Source organism: Zootoca vivipara, chromosome 6 (genome assembly GCF_963506605.1).
Source record: "Zootoca vivipara chromosome 6, rZooViv1.1, whole genome shotgun sequence".
NCBI lineage: Eukaryota > Metazoa > Chordata > Lepidosauria > Squamata > Lacertidae > Zootoca > Zootoca vivipara.
In genome coordinates this window covers 21586086-21606395 of record NC_083281.1, presented here as the reverse complement: position 1 = coordinate 21606395, position 20310 = coordinate 21586086, and the positions used below count along the sequence as shown (strand labels likewise).

General features: G+C 50.9%; 2 protein-coding genes across 2 annotated transcripts in view; one reads left to right on the top strand and one right to left on the bottom strand.

Annotated features, from left to right (window-relative positions):
* The window catches only part of MEGF8 (multiple EGF like domains 8), a 54989-nt gene extending 47338 nt beyond the window's left edge, over nt 1–7651 (top strand). The window contains exons 39-43 of the mRNA XM_035117353.2: nt 261–453; nt 921–1091; nt 1947–2077; nt 2605–2737; nt 4267–7651. Of these exons, the coding sequence (XP_034973244.2) occupies nt 261–453; nt 921–1091; nt 1947–2077; nt 2605–2737; nt 4267–5463 (1825 nt within the window). The 3' untranslated portion in view covers nt 5464–7651. The remainder of the gene's footprint in view (nt 1–260; nt 454–920; nt 1092–1946; nt 2078–2604; nt 2738–4266) is intronic.
* Nucleotides 6943–9605, bottom strand: LOC118086094 (cornifelin). The gene is made up of 3 exons (XM_035117357.2): nt 8218–9605; nt 7755–7891; nt 6943–7082 (listed from the first exon to the last, which is right to left on the bottom strand). The coding sequence occupies exons 1-3, from the start codon at nt 8333–8335 to the stop codon at nt 6990–6992; spliced, it is 348 nt and encodes a 115-aa protein (XP_034973248.2). The 5' UTR covers nt 8336–9605; the 3' UTR covers nt 6943–6989.
* Between the last annotated feature and the right edge of the window lie 10705 nt (nt 9606–20310).

The following is a 20310-nucleotide window of genomic DNA, read 5'->3' as shown; positions in this document are numbered from 1 at the left end:
CCTTTTAATATAATTCTGTGTACCTATGTCTCCCAAATAGGGGCAGCCACTCCTTTAATTTTTTGTGGCTGTCTTTCACTTCCATACCGATGCACAGAAAACCACTCAAGTTTGCTATTAGGCGGAGCAATTTCTAGCCACTCTTTTTAGCCAGGCAACACCAGCGTGTGGGGAAACCTTTGCAGAATTTCCACCGGGGGGTTGGGGATTGCACACACTGTGTACCAATTGTGCTGCGCGTCCTCCTTTCTCCCCTGCAGCGTGACGGGGCTGTGCAAGCCGGTGTGTGAGCAGGGCTGCGTGAACGGGACCTGCGTGGAGCCCAACGCCTGCCAGTGCCACTTTGGCTATGTGGGGCAGAACTGCTCCGTGGAGTGTCAGTGCAACAAGCACAGCAACTGCCAGGGGGTGGAGGCCCAGGACCAGTGTTTGCAGTGCTTCAACAACACCATGGTGAGGGGAGCGGGCGGCTGGGAGGGTCCAAGTGGCACAGGGAGAGGGCGGAAGCTGAGGGTGCAAGGGCTGGAGCGGAGGCAAGTTGGAAGAGGAGATCTGCAGCTGTGTTCACACTGGGCTGCGATGGGAGAGCATCTGCCCTGAATGCAGAAGCACCCAGGTTCAAGCTCCAGCAATGTCTGCAGGCAGAGCTGGGGGGGGGGGGGACTTCCTACCTGACACCCTGGAGAGCGGCTGCCAGTCAGTGTAGACAAGACTGAGTTAGATGGACCAATGGTCAGACTCAGTAGAAAGCAGCTTCTCAAATCCCTGTGCTACTGTGTTCTTGCATGGACTTGCCTCCCTCTAAAGGCCTCCTGAAGAACGGAGGGGCAGCCCCCTTCCCTGGGAGGCCGAAAAGGGCAAACCGCCGCTTGCTTTGCGTGTTTGTGCCAAACTCTTGCCCCCTTGCCTCTTTCCCTCAGGGGCAGCACTGTGAAAAATGCCAGCCACTCTTTGTGGGGTCAGCGCTGAGTGGCGGCTCCTGTCGCCCATGCAACACTTTCTGCCGGGGAAACAGCAACGTGTGCATCACACGAGAGGAGTACGAGAGAGCACGCCGGGATCCTGCCCGCTTCCCACTGGAGCCGGCCTTGGTGAGTGCCAGTGGTAGGGGAGCCGGGCCTGGCTTGCCGGGACAACTGCTAGCGGCTCTTTTGGTGGAAGGAGACTTGCCAGGTCAAAAGGGTGCATCCCTATTCTTCAGAGAATCCAATGCATATTGGCACCTTCACTGTGTGCAGAACTCCTGTGCTTACTGCATCATAGCCACCCCTTTGAACAGGTACTATTTTTGGTTACTCCTCTGTGTGCCTGTAAAATAGATGTATGAGCACTTGTCACTAGCGCCGGCATGGGGTGCTATTCAACAAAGTTGCTCAGCACAGACCTGCTGAAATTAATGGGCCCAATTCAGCCATGCTCATTTATTTCAACGGGGCTCCCCTGAGTAAAACATAGTTTTAACTGTTGCATTTCTATCCCTCCTTTTCTCCAAAGAGCTCGAGGTGACATTCGGGGTTCTCTTCTTCCCCGTTTTATCCTCTTCGCAACCCTGCAAGGTAGTTCAGTGCCACCCACGCTGTGCACTTTTCTCTGCATGAGAAATAAATCTCCTTTCTTGAGAAAAGGCAGTGATTTAAGGCTCCTTGCCTTCCTCGAAATATATATTTCCCAGTTACATTTTGAAGCTGGCCTTTGCCCCCAAGAATACATGAAACACTTGCTGCTAGGTCTAATGAAAATGCAGCAGCGTGCAAGTGATGGGCAGGTTACGTGAAGCCCAATTCCACTATAACCAGCTGCCTTTCAGAGAGGGGGGTGGGTTGCCTCACGTTTCCCGAGCAGACAGGATCAGAATTTGCACCAGAGGATCGTGAGCCTAGTCTTCTGCCAGGGAGGAAAGCACACGTGGGATGTCACATTTCGCTCGTCTCCCTGCCTCCCCACAGATCCCCAAATGGGTGGCAGAAGGGCCAGCTGAGGACGCCGCCGTGTGCGTGAACTGTCAGAACAACAGCTTTGGGGAGAAATGCGAGAGCTGCCTGCACGGCTACTTCCTGCTGGAGGGGAAGTGCACCAAGTAAGGAGCGGGGGAGGCCAAGGCTGAGTCGTTCTTATTTATTAAAAATAAAGCAAACGTATACGGCGTTCTAGGGCAAAACCTATCCCAGGGCATCTTCCCTTCATATGCAGTATCAATAAAAAAAACCTCATGACGCTACAACGGCAGCAGTAAAAACAACAGAGAACGCCACATATTAAAAGCACTTAGAAACAGGTATCCCACAATATCTGGTTGGCCGGGATCCCGGACAAGGATGTGCTGGATCCTATCAGGACTGTTCTTATAGTCTTATGTTCAGGGTCCATTTAAAAACCAGTGGAATTGGGAATGGGTGGGCCATGCATATATCTCCCTAGGGGCAATAATGCTTCTGAATACCGGTTGCTGGAAGTCACAAGAGGGGAGAGGGCTCTTGTGGTTGGGGGATTTCAATAGGCCTCTGGCTGGCCATTGTGAGATCAGGATGCTGGATGGGCCGTTGCCCTAGTCCAGGAAGGCTCTTCCCATGTTCTTGTGTCTCACTGTGACCCCTCTCCTCCCAGGTGCCAGTGCAACGGCCACGCTGACTCGTGTAATGAGCTGGATGGGACCGGCTGCCCCTGCCAGAACAACACGGAGACGGGAGGCTGCCAGAACAGTGCCCAGTCAGACAAAAAGGACTGCTATAAGCAACAGGTGAGGGGCGGGGCTGTGGCCACAGGAGGCGGGTCCTTGGCAGGGATGAAAGAAGCTTACGGAATAAGGCGCAGTCCATCCGGAGGTTCTCCTGCACAATCCCCACTGCGATAACTGGGAGCCGTGGAAGATCATTCATGGGGGAGGAGACAGAATCATTTCTCTCCCAAGCACAGTATCTCCAGGCAGAGGTGTATCTGGGCTTCCTTGCCCTCTTGGCAAGGAGGTGTCTCAGCTGGGAGAGATCATGTAGCAGAAACGGAAAAAGTTTGCTTTTTGTCACCTTTCATGCTTTGCCGGTGACTTCCTCTGCAGCCATCAGGGTTGGGTCTGCTCTGCTCTGCCTCCCCTCCTCTTCCTCCCTCCCTCTACTTGCTGCTATACCTTCTGGCTCCTCCCTCCCTCCCTTTTTCCTCCTCCTGCAGCTCTCACCTGCTTTCACCAGCAACTACATCCCTCTGCCAAGGCACCCAGAGGAGGTTGCATACCTTGCCCAGCTATTCAGAGCAGCGGAGTAGCAGCCCAGGGAAGTGCATAGATGGGCAGGCAGAGTGGAGAGGGACACTTTTTGTGGCCCCCGAGGCCTGTGTCCTTGGCAGCAGCCAACCCCTAGGTACATCCCTGTCTCCAGGCCATGCAGGAGAACTCGTCAGCAGAAGGTTCCAGGCAAACAAAGGAAAGATTTGTGAGCACAGCACATAATTAACCCATGGAGCTCCTTGCCACATGATTTTGTGTTGGGCTACAATTGCATGAACCTACGTAGCCTCTTGATAGTGACTTGCCGTGATAACCAGAACACCATTCTCTGTTCAGAAATCACATACCTCTGTTAGGAGATAAAAAGGGTGTAGGTGACTTCCTTTTTGCCATCCCCTCTGTGACATTTGGACAACTAATCTTGACAGGAAGGCCAATAGGGACCGTTTTGTGTTGTAAATCTGTGCAGGGACAGCAAAAGCGTATGATGTGGTGGTTATGGGGCATTTCTAGGACCTATAGAACACCTTGTGCCACCCAGGCCCGGCTCTAGGTAGACCCCCGGTGGCGCAGGGCACCATGGCACCAGCCCGCCAGAAAGGCGCCGCGAGCTGCGCCCGCCCGCTGGCCGGCCAATCCGCTGATCCGCCGCGCAGCTGCGCCTGTGGGAGCCGCGCTGCGCACTGCGCCCACCCGCCCTGGGAAACAGGGCGGGAGGGCGCCAGAGAGATCGCGCTGTGCCTGCCCGCCCGCCGCTGCGCCCACCCGCCCACCGCGCTGGGAAACGGGGCGGGAGGGCGCCGGAGAGATCCGGCGCACCACAGCGGCAGGGGCGTTTAAGACGGCCCTGGTGCCACCCTTTGACTGGGAGAAGCAAAGTCAATTTAGCAAAGTGGTGAAGATTTTGGTATAAGAAGCAACAGTGCAGAGTCGTTTAATTTGCACCCCTTTCATAGAGTGAAGAATTTGGGTAGGATGGGCCTGAGACAGCTTGCGTGATGCCCCAATCCCACTAAACTGACCTGCCTTTTCCCCCTTGCCCCCAACAGTGCGCCAAGTGCCGTGAGTTTTTCCATGGCAACCCAGTGGGCGGCCACCAGTGCTACCGGCTGATCATTGTGGACCAAGAGAGCTGCTTTGACCCTACGTCGCAGCTCAACTGCTTCCATGAACCCAACATCAAGAACCTGCTGCTCGGCCGCTCTGTCTTCTTCGGCGTCCAGCCCAAGTTCACCAACGTTGACATCCGCATCACCATCGATGTGACCTTTGGCGGGGTGGATGTCTACATCTCCACCTCCTATGAGATGTTTGTGGTGGACGTGGACCGGGCCACGGGCTTCCACTCGGTGCGTGTCGTGCCGCCGGGGGAAGAAGCGGGTGGGCGCAGCGGCCTCGGCAACGGGAGCCAGCCCTCTCCAGCCGTGCGAGAAGCGCAGACCCACGGGCTCATCACCTACATCACTGTGCGGGAGCAGCAAGCGGTTCTGGTTGTGCGAGCTGTCCGCGACCGAGTGGTCATCACCTACCCGCACGAGATCCACGCCCTGAAATCCAGCCGTTTCTACGTCATCCTACTGGGCATCGGGGGCACCAGCCCCAACGTCACTGAGTCCCAGGGGCTGCTCTTCTTCCGCCAAGACCAGGCCCACATCGACCTCTTCGTCTTCTTCTCCGTCTTTTTCTCCTGCTTCTTCCTCTTCCTCTCCGTCTGTGTCCTGCTCTGGAAGGTCAAGCAGTTCCTGGACCTGAGGCATGAGCAGCGGCGACACCTGCAGGAGATGACCAAGATGGCCAGCCGACCTTTTGCTAAAGTGACCATCTATTTTGAGCCAGATGCGCTGGGGGCTGCGGCCGAGCTGGTCTTCCTCCCCGCGCGCCCCCACAAGCACCCGGCGCTGGCCGCTGCCCAGCCCAGCCGGCTGAAGCCATACCACGAGGTGCCCTACCCTGTGGCCCACTTCCGGCGCTCCGAGCCCTTCCTCTCCCACCTGATGGGCTACTCATACTCCAGCTTTCGGGTGGGACCCATCACCCTGGAGCCGACGGACGATGGGATGGCCGGGGTGGCCACGGTCCTCTTCCAGCTGCCTGGAGGACTGCAGGCCCCCAACCGTGCCTGCCTGGGCTCTGCCCTTGTCACCCTGCGCCACAATCTCCAGGACTACTGCAGCAGCAGCCACGGAGTCAGCAGCTCCCGCAAAGGACTCCTCAGCCACGAGAACCTCACGAGCATGTCCCTCTGAGCTGCCGGGGGAGCCCTGCCAGGCTTCGGAAGGGGAGTTGTTGCTTGTGCCGCCCACTCTTCGCCTCAGGGAGGTGGCCTAGAAGGGGTGCACAGGAGAAGCACCTTTGAGGGTGAAAGGCAAGGAAAGCATCTCCAGTTATCATGTCATGGAACACAGACGTTGACACCAGAGGGCGCTGCTGTACTCCTGCAGCTCCAAAGTGTTGGTGTAGGAAGGGAGGGGTCCTCTCTAGCGCCAGCTCCCTCCCCGTCTTCCTTGCGCAGCTGCACAGGAGGGAGTGGCCAGCAAGTGGCTACCAGCCCAATTCTTCTTTTGCATTAAAAGTCAGGGACAGGTTTGTCGGAAGGAAACTCCATGTGTTTGTTTGCAGAGGGGATTTGACATCCCCTCTCTGATTTTTCTCAGTGTCGTTTTCCTTTTTGTGTGTTCTAACCCCTTCCCGCCCACCTACTTTTGTTACAGGCCTTTGGCCACCACTGCCTGCCCACCCACCCCACCCCCCCTGCACACAGACACCAAAAGCCCTCAGAAGGTAATAGAGTTTCCCTGACACTGTTGCCTTCCTTGGCAAAATAGCTGAGCTGGAGGCGGTTTTGTGGGGTCGACACAATCAAGTGCTGAATGGGCCGTTGCCAAACCTGGTGCCATCTGGATGTTGTTGGACTACAACTCCCATCAGCCCCCAGCCTGCACTCCAGGTTGCTGAAGAGATGGCGTATAGAAGCTTTTCATGTATTGTACCACTTCAGACTATTGGGGGGGGGAGTTGGGGTTAAGGTTTGAGAAACACTCACTGTAACTACAATGCTAGGGCACCAAGGAGAAGGGCTTGTGCCAAGCCTTTTTGCACGTGTCACGCGGCTTCAAATGGCACAGCCTAGGAAAAGCTTTAGCCCCTTGATTCCTGCATTGCAGGGGGTTGGACTAGATGAGCCTTGGGTTCCCTTCCAACTCTACAATTCTGTGACTGAAGTCAACTGGCCCTTCCGTTTTGCTCAGCATTTTGAGAACCGCAGCTTCACTTCCCAGGGATGTTTCATCACAGTACTGAGTCAACTGCCTTTTGTGTATGCAGCTCCTGGACCCAACCCCTGGAAGCTGAAGAATCGAGATCCTTTGCTGCCAAACCGATTGCAGGAGGAGAGCTGTAACCCCCCCCCCCCATTTATTTACAACGCCAGCAACTTCCTATGTGCACACAGGGGAGAGAAGGTGATGTGGCTCTTCCCCCCCCCACACACACACACTGGAAAAGATGGTTGTGACTGTCCTTAGTGAAGCAACACCTGAAGTCCAATGAGAGCCACAAGCCACGACAGTCCAAAGCTTGCAGTTCTCCTATGCCTGCGCTTCACCAGTCAGCTGGAAACCAACTTGGCAGCACTTTGCAATTCAGATGCAAAGCTTTCTTGAGTGGTTTGGTTCAGTTCATTCCAGGCACCTGAGCCCCACAGCACCCCCAACGCAGTAGGGAACGGGGCCAACCAGCAAGGGGGTTCCAGAGCGTCCAGCTCAGGATGAGACTAACAACATGGGCTCTTCAGCTCTCGTGCCATCTGGCACAGAGCGCAGGGGCAGCAGCAGCAGAAAGCACACCAATCGCAGCACACGCAGCCCTGTGGAAGAGGAGAGGACCATCAGTCGGGGGAAGCCTTGTCTTCGTTCCTCCCTCCAAGCGCCTCCCCACTGCCCCCAGATTAAAGACTGAAAATAGCCTGTGTAGATTGCCTGCTTTAAACCCAATCTAACAGTCATTCCATCTTTTGTTCCGTAGAGGGGTTTTCGGCAGAATTCTCAGCACCTTCCTCAAACCAGTTCCGACAAATAGCAGGGATGGCATGATGGGAACTGTCTACTGATAGGATGTGCTCTCAAGATGAGGCCCCCTGGATCTGCATAGCAGCCTGCGTCTCCCCCAAACTCTGTCCTCTGGCCAAACTGCACCAATCCGGCAACCTTTCCCTTTTCTCCCCATTGGACTTTTGTATGTCGCGGTCAAGAGGAAGAGCTGCGAGCTTACATCTGACCAGTGGCAAGGGCTCATTCCTTGACTCCACCAGACGACAGGCTGCAGCCCAACAAAGAAAGTGGGCTGCTGCAACAGCTGCTGTGGTGGGAGAGAGCTCTGGCGTCCATCGTGCGAAAGGCTGCAGAGCTTGGATCATTGTCTCCTTGCCTGCCTGCACCTCCCTTCTTCACCCTGGCTATAACTCCCGTGTGCCAACCGGAGAGCTCGCTTTTGCGCCTCCTGGCAATCATCTGCTGGAACTTTCCCAGGGGACGGGTACCTTGATGCGCAGCTGTTCTCGCAGGCCCGTCCGCATGGCCACAAGAGCCCCCGGCAGGAAGGGGACGCAGAAGCATTCGCCGTACTCCGCACCCACCTTGCAAGTGAGGCAGGGAAGGCAGAAGATCCCGCAGAAACCTGGGGGAGGGGGCAGAGAGGAGGGCTTCAATTTGACATGGAGATTGCCAGGTTGAGCCCCGGACAATTTTCTGCATTGCTAACACTGTGCTATGGACCCTGAAGCCGAGCGCCTTTGATCTGAATACCTGTAAATCAGCAAACGGGTACGAAAGAACAGGGCCTCCATTGGGGAAAGACATGCCTTTGAGGTAGGCTTGAGCCCTGCACCTAAGAGGTGTCAGGCAGCAGTAGGGTGGCTTTGCTGCAAGATGGGGAGTGAAGCTGCCATGCCCAGGGTACCCTCCTGCCTGCCCCCAGCATGGTCAGTCCCCAGCAACACTCACATATCGTTTGGTCCGAGCTGCAGTCCCACAATCCCGACTTCCAATCCCTGTATGGAGACGGGAGGCATCTGTTGACGGCCGCAGGCTGAGTGACCACAGGGCAAGGCTGGAAAGCCATGAAGGAGAATGGTGCCAGGAAGAGAAGGCACTCCGAGGATCGGAAGGAGGAGGTCGCCCAGCACCCAGCTCGTAAACGGCTATCAGCTCCCAGTCACAGGGATTCAGTTTTCAGCTACTTTCCCAGTTAGATATCATCCGGGGGGGAGTGCTCCCTTGGAATTACCGAGACTTGTGTCTTACGGGGCAGTTTGGAGGAATTTGCAAAGGCTTGCAGCTGGAACGCAGCACACCTGCGATGATGAGAGGCTGTGGGTGTGAGTCTTGGCACACAGAAGAGAAGGTGGTTGCAGGTTGCAAAGATTCCAAAAGCTCATTTGAACAATTACTCCTGCCACTCCAAACTGGCGGCAGGGAAAAGATTAGAATTTGAAAAGGAGGCTGAGCGTGCAACACTGCTGGAGAAGGAAGGTGTGTGGGTGTCAAACCACTGACTCAGAAACGCCTTCAGCTGCATTCAGTGGCCAGGCTGTTAAAGGGAGGAGCATCCCCAGGTGTGAAATGTCTTGAAAGCCCTGACCCCATATGTGCTGTGCAAGCTGTGTTGTTTGAACAGCGATGAGAAAAGTGCACATAACGGCCTGCCACATGCCAGTCTTGTAGGTGGCTCCAGATTATTCAGGAAGGTAAAATCTGCATAGAACTGTGGGGTGGCTGGGAACTGGTATGGATGTTGTTCAGCGTAAGTGCGGAAAACCCCTGTGGGGGGGGGGGGAATCCTGACTCGATGTGCATGCCATGGGGGCTCAAGATTGGCTGCAACGTTACCACTGATGATGGGTTTGTCTTCGGGTGGGTGGAACAAGCACTTCTCCAGAAAGCAAACGAGCCAGGCCTTAGAGTGTTCCGTGTTCTGCAAGTGCAATAAGCTTTGCACGAGTGCACCAAAGTGCAAAAAGGTTACTTGTGTATTTTGAAGGAGCAATCGTGTAGGATGGAGGGGTGGTGGATCGTGGGCCTCATTCAGCCCACCAAAGATCCCTGGCAGCTTTGAAGTGGCACCTAAAAACAGCAACACCCCTCAGAAACTGCTCTACATATTCACAGGGGTGTGCCCTTAGTAGCAGCAGCAGTTTTCAGGGATTTAAGGAGCATTGATTTCCAGGGAGTTTGGGACTGTGGCAGCAGATCCCCCCCCCCCCAGTTCTGCTGCTTCCATGTTATCGAGCATTTCAGCTCAGTAACGTGGGAGTGTTTCAGTCGGCAGTCGGCACAGCGCTTCATGGGATTGTAACAGACTTGGACTGAACCTGGTGCACTCCAAAAGCTCCCCCCCCCCCCACACAAATTTGGTCAAAGCAGTGCAGATCGTTTCCCCCTGTAGAGTTAGCAGCTGACCCCTCGCTCATGTAGCCGAGCTCACTGAGCAGCCCATCTGCATGCCAGTTGCTTCATTGTTAAGAATGACACGAGCCAATAATTATTGGCGGATTTGTCACATGAGTACATGATGGGTTTTTTCCAATAAAATCTTATAAATTATTTGACCACCTCCTCTTTATGGCAGGAGTGTGTGTTTAACTGTTTTCAGACAACAGGGTGGCTTCATTTTCTTAACTGCTAAGATTTGACCAGTTTTATAGTGCGTAAGTCAGGCATAGGCAAACTTTGTCCTCCAGATGTTTTGGGACTACAACTCCCATGATTCCTAGCTAACAGGACCAGTGGTCAGAGATGATGGGAATTGTAGTCCCAAAACATCTGGAGGGCCGAAGTTTGCCTATGCCTGCCATAGGTCTATCAATGGCTAATAGTCATGCTGTATTTGCTCCCGGACAGATCTAATTAATCTTTATACTCCTAGTTCCAAAGCGGTGGTGTTGACCCTCTGCAATTGAGCATAAAGACCCATCCACACCTCAGCTTAATGTGGCCTGTGAATCTCTCCTGCTTCCTCTCATTCCTCCTCATTCATGTGGCATTCTCCAATTGCTGCTGACCCATACTTTCTCCCTAAATCCAAATATTCCCTAGTAATGCTAGCACATCAGAGAGTGTGCTACACGGTGTTGTTGGCACCCATCTTTTCTCTAGAGATAATGGAGTGTGCCTCCTGAGGGTGAAATCAAACCGCTGCATTGCTAGCACCAAAGTTTTTCCTCCTGATCTTAAAGATTTCTAAAGCCTGCTGTGTTTTTAAACAAACAAACAAACGGGAGGATTAAAGTTTTGTATCATGTTACAGCCCCTACTACCTCAAGGTGCAGACCCTCTCACGGCTTCATTTCATATCATGCATATATCAGCTATCTACTACTAGCAAAGTCGGCACCCTGACAAGCCCCAAAGGGATACCAAGGCTTAAAACGGTGAGAAAAAGTCCACACCCAGATTACTTCCATTTTAATTAACAGTTTTTATGACTAGGAGTTTGGGTTTAAATTTAAAAGGGCAAAGGGAGCTTTGTTTTCTGGGAAATTAGGCAGTCTTAGATGCTTTGTGAGCCGTCGCTCCCAATTTGTTTCTGGGACAGCTCAGCAACATTTCACAAAAGCAAGGGGTTGTCTCACACTTTCCAGCGCCATCCTTTATTGAAACAAAAAGCCCAATCTTTTGTTGTGCAAGTCCTTCCAATGAACTAATTTAGCGGCTCAAATTGCCTGCTGCAGGGTGAAATCCCACTTGAAACTAGCACCAGTCAGGAAGCAAAGCCGGAATGCCCCATTATTGGAACAAGAGTCCTTTGATGGTACATTTACATTTATTAGCCAAGTTGCACAAACTGACAACATAGATAGATGCCTGATTAAATCTTAATTAAACTATTGAATAATAAGGGGTGTTTCACACAAAGCAGAATTAATTGTATTTTTATTTGTCACCTAAGATGAAGGCACGTGGCAGGGGCAATGTCCACCTCTGGTGACCTGCTTCTGCAAGTGACTTACACTCATGCAAACAGTGTGTTCAAGAATTGTTGTTGTTGTTTAGTCGTTTAGTCGTGTCCGACTCTTTGTGACCCTATGGACCAGAGCACGTCAGGCACTCGTGTCTTCCACTGCCTCCCACAGTTTGGTCAGACTCATGATGGTGGCTTCGAGAACACTGTCCAACCATCTCGTCCTCTGTCGTACCCTTCTCCTTGTGCCCTCAGTCTTTCCCAGCATCAGGGTCTTTTCCAGGGAGTCTTCTCATGAGATGGCCAAAGTATTGGAGCCTCAGCTTCAAGATCTGTCCTTCCGGTGAGCACTCAGGGCTGATTTCCTTCAGGATGGATAGATTTGATCTTCTTGCAGTCCATGGGACTTTTCTCCAGCACCATAATTTAAAAACATCAATTCTTTGGCAATCAGCCTTCTTTATGGTCCAGCTCTCACTTCCATACATCACTACTGGGAAAACCATAGCTTTACAAGAATTGGGTAGGGTATAAATATTAGCTTGGCAGAGGAATGTAGCTTGGCTTTCCTGCTTCACTCTGCAGAAGAGTTCTGTGTAACCTGGCAACGCTTTAGAATTTTAAACACAGGCTGTTCCAAAGGCATTGCCTTACTGGGTCTGTTTCTGCATCAGGCAGAGCAATCCTAAATCCAGGAAGCTGGTGGAACATAATGCTGGTTTAAGTTACCCTTATTCCAGATTCAATTCGGGGCAAGGATATACTGCTGACTTGAGTCATCCCAAGCCTGCTGAAGGGAAAACAAGCCTTGAAAGAATTTCACTTATGCCACACTTCAGTGTAAATTGTGCCAGCTTGCCAGATCCCATGACTGAGCTGGAAGAGGTTTGGCATAGCTGTAAATCTCCTTGCCCAGTCCTACCATGCTCCTTTTGGGGACAGGCCAGCTTAAGTTTGGGCAGCTTAAGTGGGGATGAGGGAGTTATACTGGCAACACCTCCAAACTCTCATTCAGTAGGATCCTTGGTTTGGATTGCACTATAAGCAGAAACACAAGATTCTAGCAGAGTTAAATGCTCAGCATGGGAGGAGTCGCTCTTGAGTTACTGCTGCAAAATCCACAGAGAGTTGCAGCACCAAAATGTAATTCTGGCAGAAGCTTTTCACTCCACAAAAAAGCTTAACGAAACTGCCAATCCTGAAGGTGCTACAAAACTGCTGCAACAGATTAATACGTCTACCCCTCTGGAAAGAGCTGCAGAAACATTTCTTGCAGCTGATCTTTGCAGCTTCCAGCTTGTAGGGAGGCAGGAGGTGGTGCAAGCCATGTCGCTTGCTCTCTTCGGTCTCCTGATTGAAGTGCCAACTGACCAGAAACCAGAGATATGATCAAGGTAAGGCAACCAAAAGATTACGGATGCCACACCTCTGGCTCACCAAAAGCAGCTTCTGTGCAGCCAAACCTGCTGAGCAGGACTAGGAAGTGGACTGCAGCAGCAGTTGCTGCTGCTGCTGCTACTGAGGTTGAACATCAGCTGTAGATCTCTATCCCCTTCCACAAGTTTACCCAATCCTTTTTGTGTTCTAATGCCTTCTAATGGTTAGACAGTGTTCTCGAAGCTATCAACATGAGTTTGACCAAACTGCGGGAGGCAGTGGAAGACAGTGCCTGGCGTGCTATGGTCCATGGGGTCACAAAGAGTTGGACACGACTAAACGACCCAGGTGGCGCTGTGGTTAAACCACTGAGCCTAGGGCTTGCCGATCAGAAGGTTGGCGGTTCGAATCCCTGTGACGGGATGAGCTCCCGTTGCTTGGTCCCAGCTCCTGCCAACCTAGCAGTTCGAAAGCACGTCAAAGTGCAACTAGATAAATAGGAACCGCTACAGCGGGAAGGTAAACGGCGTTTCCATGTGCTGCTCTGGTTTGCCAGAAGCGGCTTTGTCATGCTGGCCACATGACCTGGAAGCTATACGATGGCTCCCTCGGCCAATAATGCGAGATAAGCGCGCAACCCCAGTTGGTCACGACTGGACCTAATGGTCAGGGGTCCCTTTACCTTTAAACAACCACAACAATGCCTTCTAAACTTGTTGCTGTCCCCTTATCTTGTGGCAGGGTGCTCAATAAGGCAGCTAATGCATTAAGCGAAGAAATGCACCTCACAGGCGTTCTCTCAATAATCCCACATTACATTTCCCAGGATGCAAATGCAAATTGACCAGATTTTGCTGCGTTTTAAAACTTTTATCATTGCTACAGCAGTTAACACCCATGGTCCCCGGTCCTCCAACCACAGGGTAGCCAGATGAGATGGCTATGAGAAGCTCACAGGCTGAGCAATGAGGCAACCACTTCCCCTTTCACCTGGAAATTGGGCGTACGGCCTTCAAAGCTGTTCAAGGCGTTTCCTGGATGCCAAGTGTGATTCCTCTTTCTTCCCCTCCATCTTATTGCCAGTGAATTAGGGCAGTTCCCTCAGATAAGAGATGCACGAGATTCAGAAATGAACCCAGACAACTCCAAAATAAAACAGCACCATCTCTCTGTGGCTGCACGTGCTCCAACCTGTCAAGAGATAAGTAATTTACATTTCTGTTATATAAATTTTGACCGAGCCAGAATATCAGAGGATCATGGTGATTGATAATGTATCTCAAATAGCAGATGAAACCAATGATGTGGGGTACATCCCCTCTCCACCCAATTTGGAAAATTTTCCACAATATTTTTGGCCGCTATATTTTTCAGTGGAAAAAAATCCCATTTTTTAAAAACTGCGGTTTCCCATAAAATTTAATTAGTTACACAATGAATGAATTTTAGTTAAAATTTGGCAATGGGAATGCTCTTCCCAGGAAGGCTTGCCTGGCGTCTTTGTTACTTATCTTTTGGCGCCTGGCAAAAACATTCCTCTTCTCCCAGGCTTTTGGCTAATTAAACAATCTATGGCTTTTAAAGCTGCACATGTGTGTACGTTAAGGGGGTGTTGTTTTCGTTTGTGACTATGTGTTTTTATATTGTCAACTGCCCCTTGATCCTTGGATGGAGGGCAGTACAGAAATGTAATAAAAATAAATACAGGAAAAAGAAACACCACAAATCAGCATTGGCACAATCATATTGTTGTACTCACTCCAATCTCCAAGTGGCAAGAAACTCCAGTGGTCCCAGGGCTTCAGTTTCTTTGGAATAAACATTGATGGAGACTGTGGTGTCCTTAGGATATTTGGCTTTGTTTACACATGTATACAACCTTCTCACGGGATGGAGGGGTGCACAGCAGGAGCACCCCAACAGTTTTTGTTTCCCCATTAGGGTTCAAGGGAAGCCCCAAAACACATCTCTCTCTGAGTCCAGCACAGAGCAAAACAAAACATACCTCTGTCTTCCCAGCTTTCAGAATCAGACTGGTTTGCCCTGTTTTATCTTGCAGATTCTAACCTCACAGTGATAGGATCACAGGTCTGAAAGGGACCCACAGGTATCATCCAGACTGACCCCTGCCAAACCTATAACAATGTAAAAATAAATTGCACTAGTCTGCCATCCTGTACTCATCAGTGGACAACCAGATGTCTATAGGAAGCCAGCAAGCAGGACCTGAGAGCAAGTGCTCTTGTGATTCCCAGAAACTGGACAGCAGAGAAGTGCCTTGCCTCCAGCAGTGGAAACAGAAGCCACGGAAGTCAGATCCCAGTTTAGTTCAGGACCATGGATATTTTTCTGATCCAAAGTTTTCCAGAAAACCTGCTTTCATTTTAATTTATAGTGGATATATCTCTCACTTTACTCCCATCAGGGAAGTCACATTTCCACGGTGGGTCTCCTTTTCAGGCGCTGAGCAGAGACAGACCAACTTTGTTTCAGCAAGATGGACATTTCAAACAAGCTGAAATCACTGGCTAACTCTCAAGTCAAAAAGAGCTCTGTGGATGAGCTGCAATCTAACCCTCAAAACGGGTCCTCCTTGTGTTTTGAAACCTCTCTGGGACAAAGGCCAAGGGATGGGATGAGAGGTGCCAACACTGCCCAAGTCTTCAACTATGGCAGACGAAAATCTGGCAGGTTGAAGACCTGGGTTCTATTCCATTTGGTAAGCTCAGTTGGCAAGCATACTCTCCAAGGTTGTACTGATTCAAGTTTACAACTATGTGTGGGAGTTACACATTTGACTCAAGGCCCGCACAGTGTAGTATTTGTCATCAGGCCCGTGCAGAGCTTGCCTGAGGCCCAGGGCAGGAGTCCCTGGTTGGTTGGGAGGCACAGAGTGCTAAGTCTGGCAGGCCCCTAGTGGGGACTCCTGGCCAGCATGGGGCAAATGTAGTCAGCTCCCCCCCCCCAGGCCTGTTTGTCATCCTCACTTTTCTCAAGAGTCCTTCAATCCTGATTGGCTCTGGACTGGGGTGTCTCTTGCTGTCAGATGAGGAAGAGGCTGCGGCAGTGGAGCTTCTGAATACCAGATGCTGGAAAACAGCTGCTAGGAGAGTGCTCTTGCGCTCAGGTTCTGCCTGCAGGCATCTGGTTGGCTGCTATGAGAATAGGAAGCTGGACTACATGGGCCATTGGCCTGATCCAGCAGGCGCTTCTCGTGTTCTAATGTTCTTAGGAGGAGGGCACAGAGGATGCTGTTGGTGGGGAGCAGTGGGTCCCCGCTCCTTACAAGAATGGAGATTCCAACTAAACATCAAGAAGAACTTTCTGATGGTAAGAGCTGCTCAACAGTGGAATGGACTAGCTCAGGAAGTGGTGAACTCTCCTTCCTTGAAGGTTTTAAAGCAGAAGTTGGGCGGTCATCTCTCTTGGATGCTTTAGCTGAGACCCCTGTAGTGCAGGTGACTTTCAGGGTCCCTTCCAACTCTGCAATTCTATGATTTTGTGATTGCCCTTTTTTCTATGAATTTGCAATCCTGTCTCCTGCATCACATGGCAAGGCGGGAGTCTCAAAGTTGTGCTCTCCCAGGCGCACATTCCCAGCATGTCCCCACTCCTGTCTGAGTGACATTTATGCTGGCTTGGCCATGTCCACAGAATGGAAGAGGGTGGGGTCTTGAAGGACGTGCTCTATAGGGAGCTGGCTTCTGGCACCAGGCTCATTGGCAGACCAGCTCTGCATTACAGAGATGTCTGCAAATGAGGCATGAAGGCTGGCAACATCTACCCTGTTGTGTGGGAATCTCTTGCAGACGACTGCAGTCCTTGGAGACAATCAGTCAGGTTGTGCATCCACAGCAGTGACCAGAGGAGGAATGACCAGTGGGAGGAGCGCAGAGGGGGGAAACATCACAGTGCACCTGTGGCCGCACAACTAGACGCCTTCATCTGCCCCAGCTGCAACAAAACATGTTTCTCCATTATCGGCCTCTACAGCCACAGCAGGTGCTGTAACTTTCCAACAGTTTGGACTTCACCCCCAAAGGCACACTCTTCGATGGTCTCCCATGATAGTTGGATGCCAACCAAAGCTTTTAAAGCCATCCAAGCTGGTTATCAATTTCACACTGTTCTTTTCTGAGTTGGTGGCTACCACTTCTCTCCCACATCACACAATGTTTCTCTTCACACCATTTTTGGAGGGAAACCATGTATGGTCCTTGCCTATCAGAACTCCAAAATCCACTCCTCCATCCCTTGAGCTTAGCGCCTTGTATGATGAGGCTGGCTACTTCCCAGCTCCTTCTCTTGGCTTTTCCCACTAGCACCATGGAAGGTGCATTGGTGACTAAGGGCTTAAAGCACACCCTACTGGCTAAGGAGGCCAGGATGAATCCTGCAGAGTGACTCAGCCTCATACACTTGCCTCTCTGTCCAGAAGATTGGGGATGACGGTGACAAGTCAGGCAGACTTTGGGAACAGCGGACATTGAATGAGGACTAAAGGTTCTCATGGCTTGGATATCTAGAAATCAGAAGATACCCCTGGTTTCAGGTAACTTACAGCAATGCCGAGAATCTCACCTTCGATTTTTAAAGCAATCTGTTCCTGTGTCCGTAGTCCTCATGGATGTAGGGCAAACAAAGTAAGCTCTCGAAGTAAAGCTGGGAGCTGTTTCCTCCTCTCAGCTGCTGCTCCTGATCAGTAGGGACACCTGATGTGCAGGGAATTTTAAAAGCTGGCTCTTGCTACTTTGCAATAGCACAGAAGCGGTGTCTCAACAGTGGTACTGGAACCACCAACCATCATAAAAGAGGCACTGACTAGCCCGAGCTATGGCTGCTTTGCTGTCCTTATTGATCAGCTAGCCTGTCTGGGCTAGCAGCAAATGGCAGGGGGATTCTGTGTGCTGGTGGCACATAGCGCAATCTGTCGTAGAGCCAGAAGAGGTGGCAATCTGGAAATGTTCACCTGGAAGTGTGACGCTCACCTTACTGCTTTTTGGCTATTAGACATGATGCCTAGTAAGCTATTGTTACAGATTGGGGGGGTAGAGGACCCCCTAAACCCTTGAAATAAATAAATATTAGGATTTTTATTTAATGCGATATGGATGAAAGTGCAAGCTGCAGAGCTGTGCCAGGCAAGGAATCCCTAGACTGGCTTATGCAAGCCAGCCTGGCTGGTTTATCCGAAGAGCAAATCTGTTAACGTGACAAAAGGTGTTGATGGGGCATTTGAGAGAAATCCTTTGGCCTGGGGAGATGGATGTTGCCAAGGTGATGGGCTATGTATTTGAAGTGACAGGAGAGTCTTTAGTAAGGTGTGCTGGGAAGAAGGAAGAAGGCAGGCTTAGGTCCATCTTGGGCAGGCTGGCTGGGAGAGATGCCTTGGACTGCACATGGCTGCACTGCTGTGGGGGGGGGGACAAGCCCCTCTTGAAAGGACCATGCTGTAAGATCTGGACTCCCTCCATGCAGACTGAAGGTGTGAATAAGTGAATACAGTAAACCATATTTCTTAAAGCTACGACAGTCTCCACCGTGTCTCAGTTCTTCAAAGGAACTCGGACCCCTGGGATCTTGCAGAGAGTGGAGGTGGCACACGACTTTTGTAACACTATTAATACAGTGGCTCCAGCTGCTGAAATTCCATCTTCTGTGTGACTCCTAAAAAGTGCAGGGCTGTGTTCTCTGTGCACGAGTTCTGTAGCATCACCCTGCAGGCTGTCCAACAAATCACACCCTGATGCTTTATGAGCCCTGCTATCAATCTTCAATAACCTGCAGGACAGTACTTTTCAAAAGAGTTCATTTTAATGATTCTGACTGCAGTCAGTTTAGAAACTGTGGCCTGCTGGAAGCCACTTGCAGCTGATATCTCAGGTTGGCTTGCACGAATTTCACAAGTCATTTCTGCCGAAAAGCTAACACGCCAAAGTAGAATAGCAAAGGATATGAGAAAATATGATTGCTCTGTTGAAATACGGTTTTCTCTTATTGCACATGTAAGCAAGAAATCCATCCTTGCAGTATGCTTTTTTGGACGGTCCATTTATGTTGTTGTTTAGTCGTTTAGTCGTGTCTGACTCTTCGTGACCCCATGGACCATAGCACGCCAGGCACTCCTGTCTTGCACTGCCTCCCGCAGTTTGGTCAAACTCATGTTGGTAGCTTTGAGAACACTGTCCAACCATCTCGTCCTCTGTCGTCCCTTTCTCCTTGTGCCCTCAATCTTTCCCAACATCAGGGTCTTTTCCAAGGATTCTTCTCTTCTCATGAGGTGGCCTTAATAATTACCTGAGAAGCAAACATCATATATGGCATATACTGCACTTTACTTGTCTCTTTGATTGAAAGATGCCTCCCATAATTTCGTTCACCTCGACTTTCCAGTTTCTTATCTGCTTAAACAAACATCATTTTAAATACCCAACCCAACCTGCAAACCACCTAATCCTTTCTAATGAGTGCACATCAACCACAAAACATACAGCATGCATTTGTTTTTCAGAAGAAGAGACATGGGACAGACACTTTCAAATTTTGTTACTTGTATTTTAATATCAAATGATAGCAATACTGAACTTAAGTGGGATAAATGCAGCCATAATGTCCCTGCCTATCAAGTGAGCAAGGCTTCAGGACAGAAGCAGATGTACTCCCAGACACCCATTGGTCCTCACCCCGTTCATTCATTTTGAGACCCATAGCTAACCCCATCTCCAAGCACTCAAGGACAGGTAACTAAGGCAACACGAATTAAGTATGACAGATTAAGACTTCCCACTGCTTCTTGACAAAACACTGAACCACCAGATGAGGAGGCAGTCGAACTAGGAGTCTTTTGATGTTGGCAGAGAGGTGCGTCCTCATTCGGGGATTGTGGACAGGTACAGCTGGATTGAGACTAGGGGAGCCATGCGCCCAAGTCCGCTTTAAAGATAAAAGAATATAAAAAGGAAGAGCCGTGCGGGAGAAGGGAAGAACTTGAAGTTGCCCACTCACTGTTACTAACTGGACAGCAGATGGAGCAAGGAACACACAGGTCAGCATTTTCCCCACTATGGTTAGAAAAATATCAGCATTGGTATTGAATTTGGCATCTATCTGTCTCAGGAGACAACGGAGAAGTCAAAGTGCTGGGAGTTACAGGACCAGCAAATACCGATTTGGACAAGACATGTTTGGTTTTTTTGCAGCCGAGGCAGAGGATGGCGTCCGGTTGTGTTGCTGCAGATGCACCCTGGCGTTTCTTCTTCTCTGCACTCCTCCCAGTGGTCATTCCTCCTCTGGTCACTGCTGTGGATATACAACCTGTCTGTCTCCAAGGACTGCAGTCATCTGCAAGGGACAGTTGATACTGCCAGCCTTCGCATCTCATTTGCGGACGTCTTTATAACACAGAGTTGGTCTGCCAATTGGCCTGTTGCCGAAAGCCAGCTCCCCGTAGAGCACGTCCTTGGGAGATCCTGCCACCTTCCATTCTGTGGACATGACCGAACCAGTGTAGACTTCACCGAGACAGGAGTGCAGACATGCTAGGAATGTGGGCCTGGGAGAGCACATCTTTGTTTGAGACTCCATCCTGCCATGCAATGCCCAAAATCTTCCTAACGGGGCCCATATGGAAGGTGTTGAGGCGTCGCTCGTGGAGGGTGCAAGCTGCCTACGCCTCACTCTCATAAAGCAGCGTGCTCAATTAAATCATAAAATTTTAGAGTTGGAAGGGACCCAATGGGTTATCTAGCCCAACCCCCTTC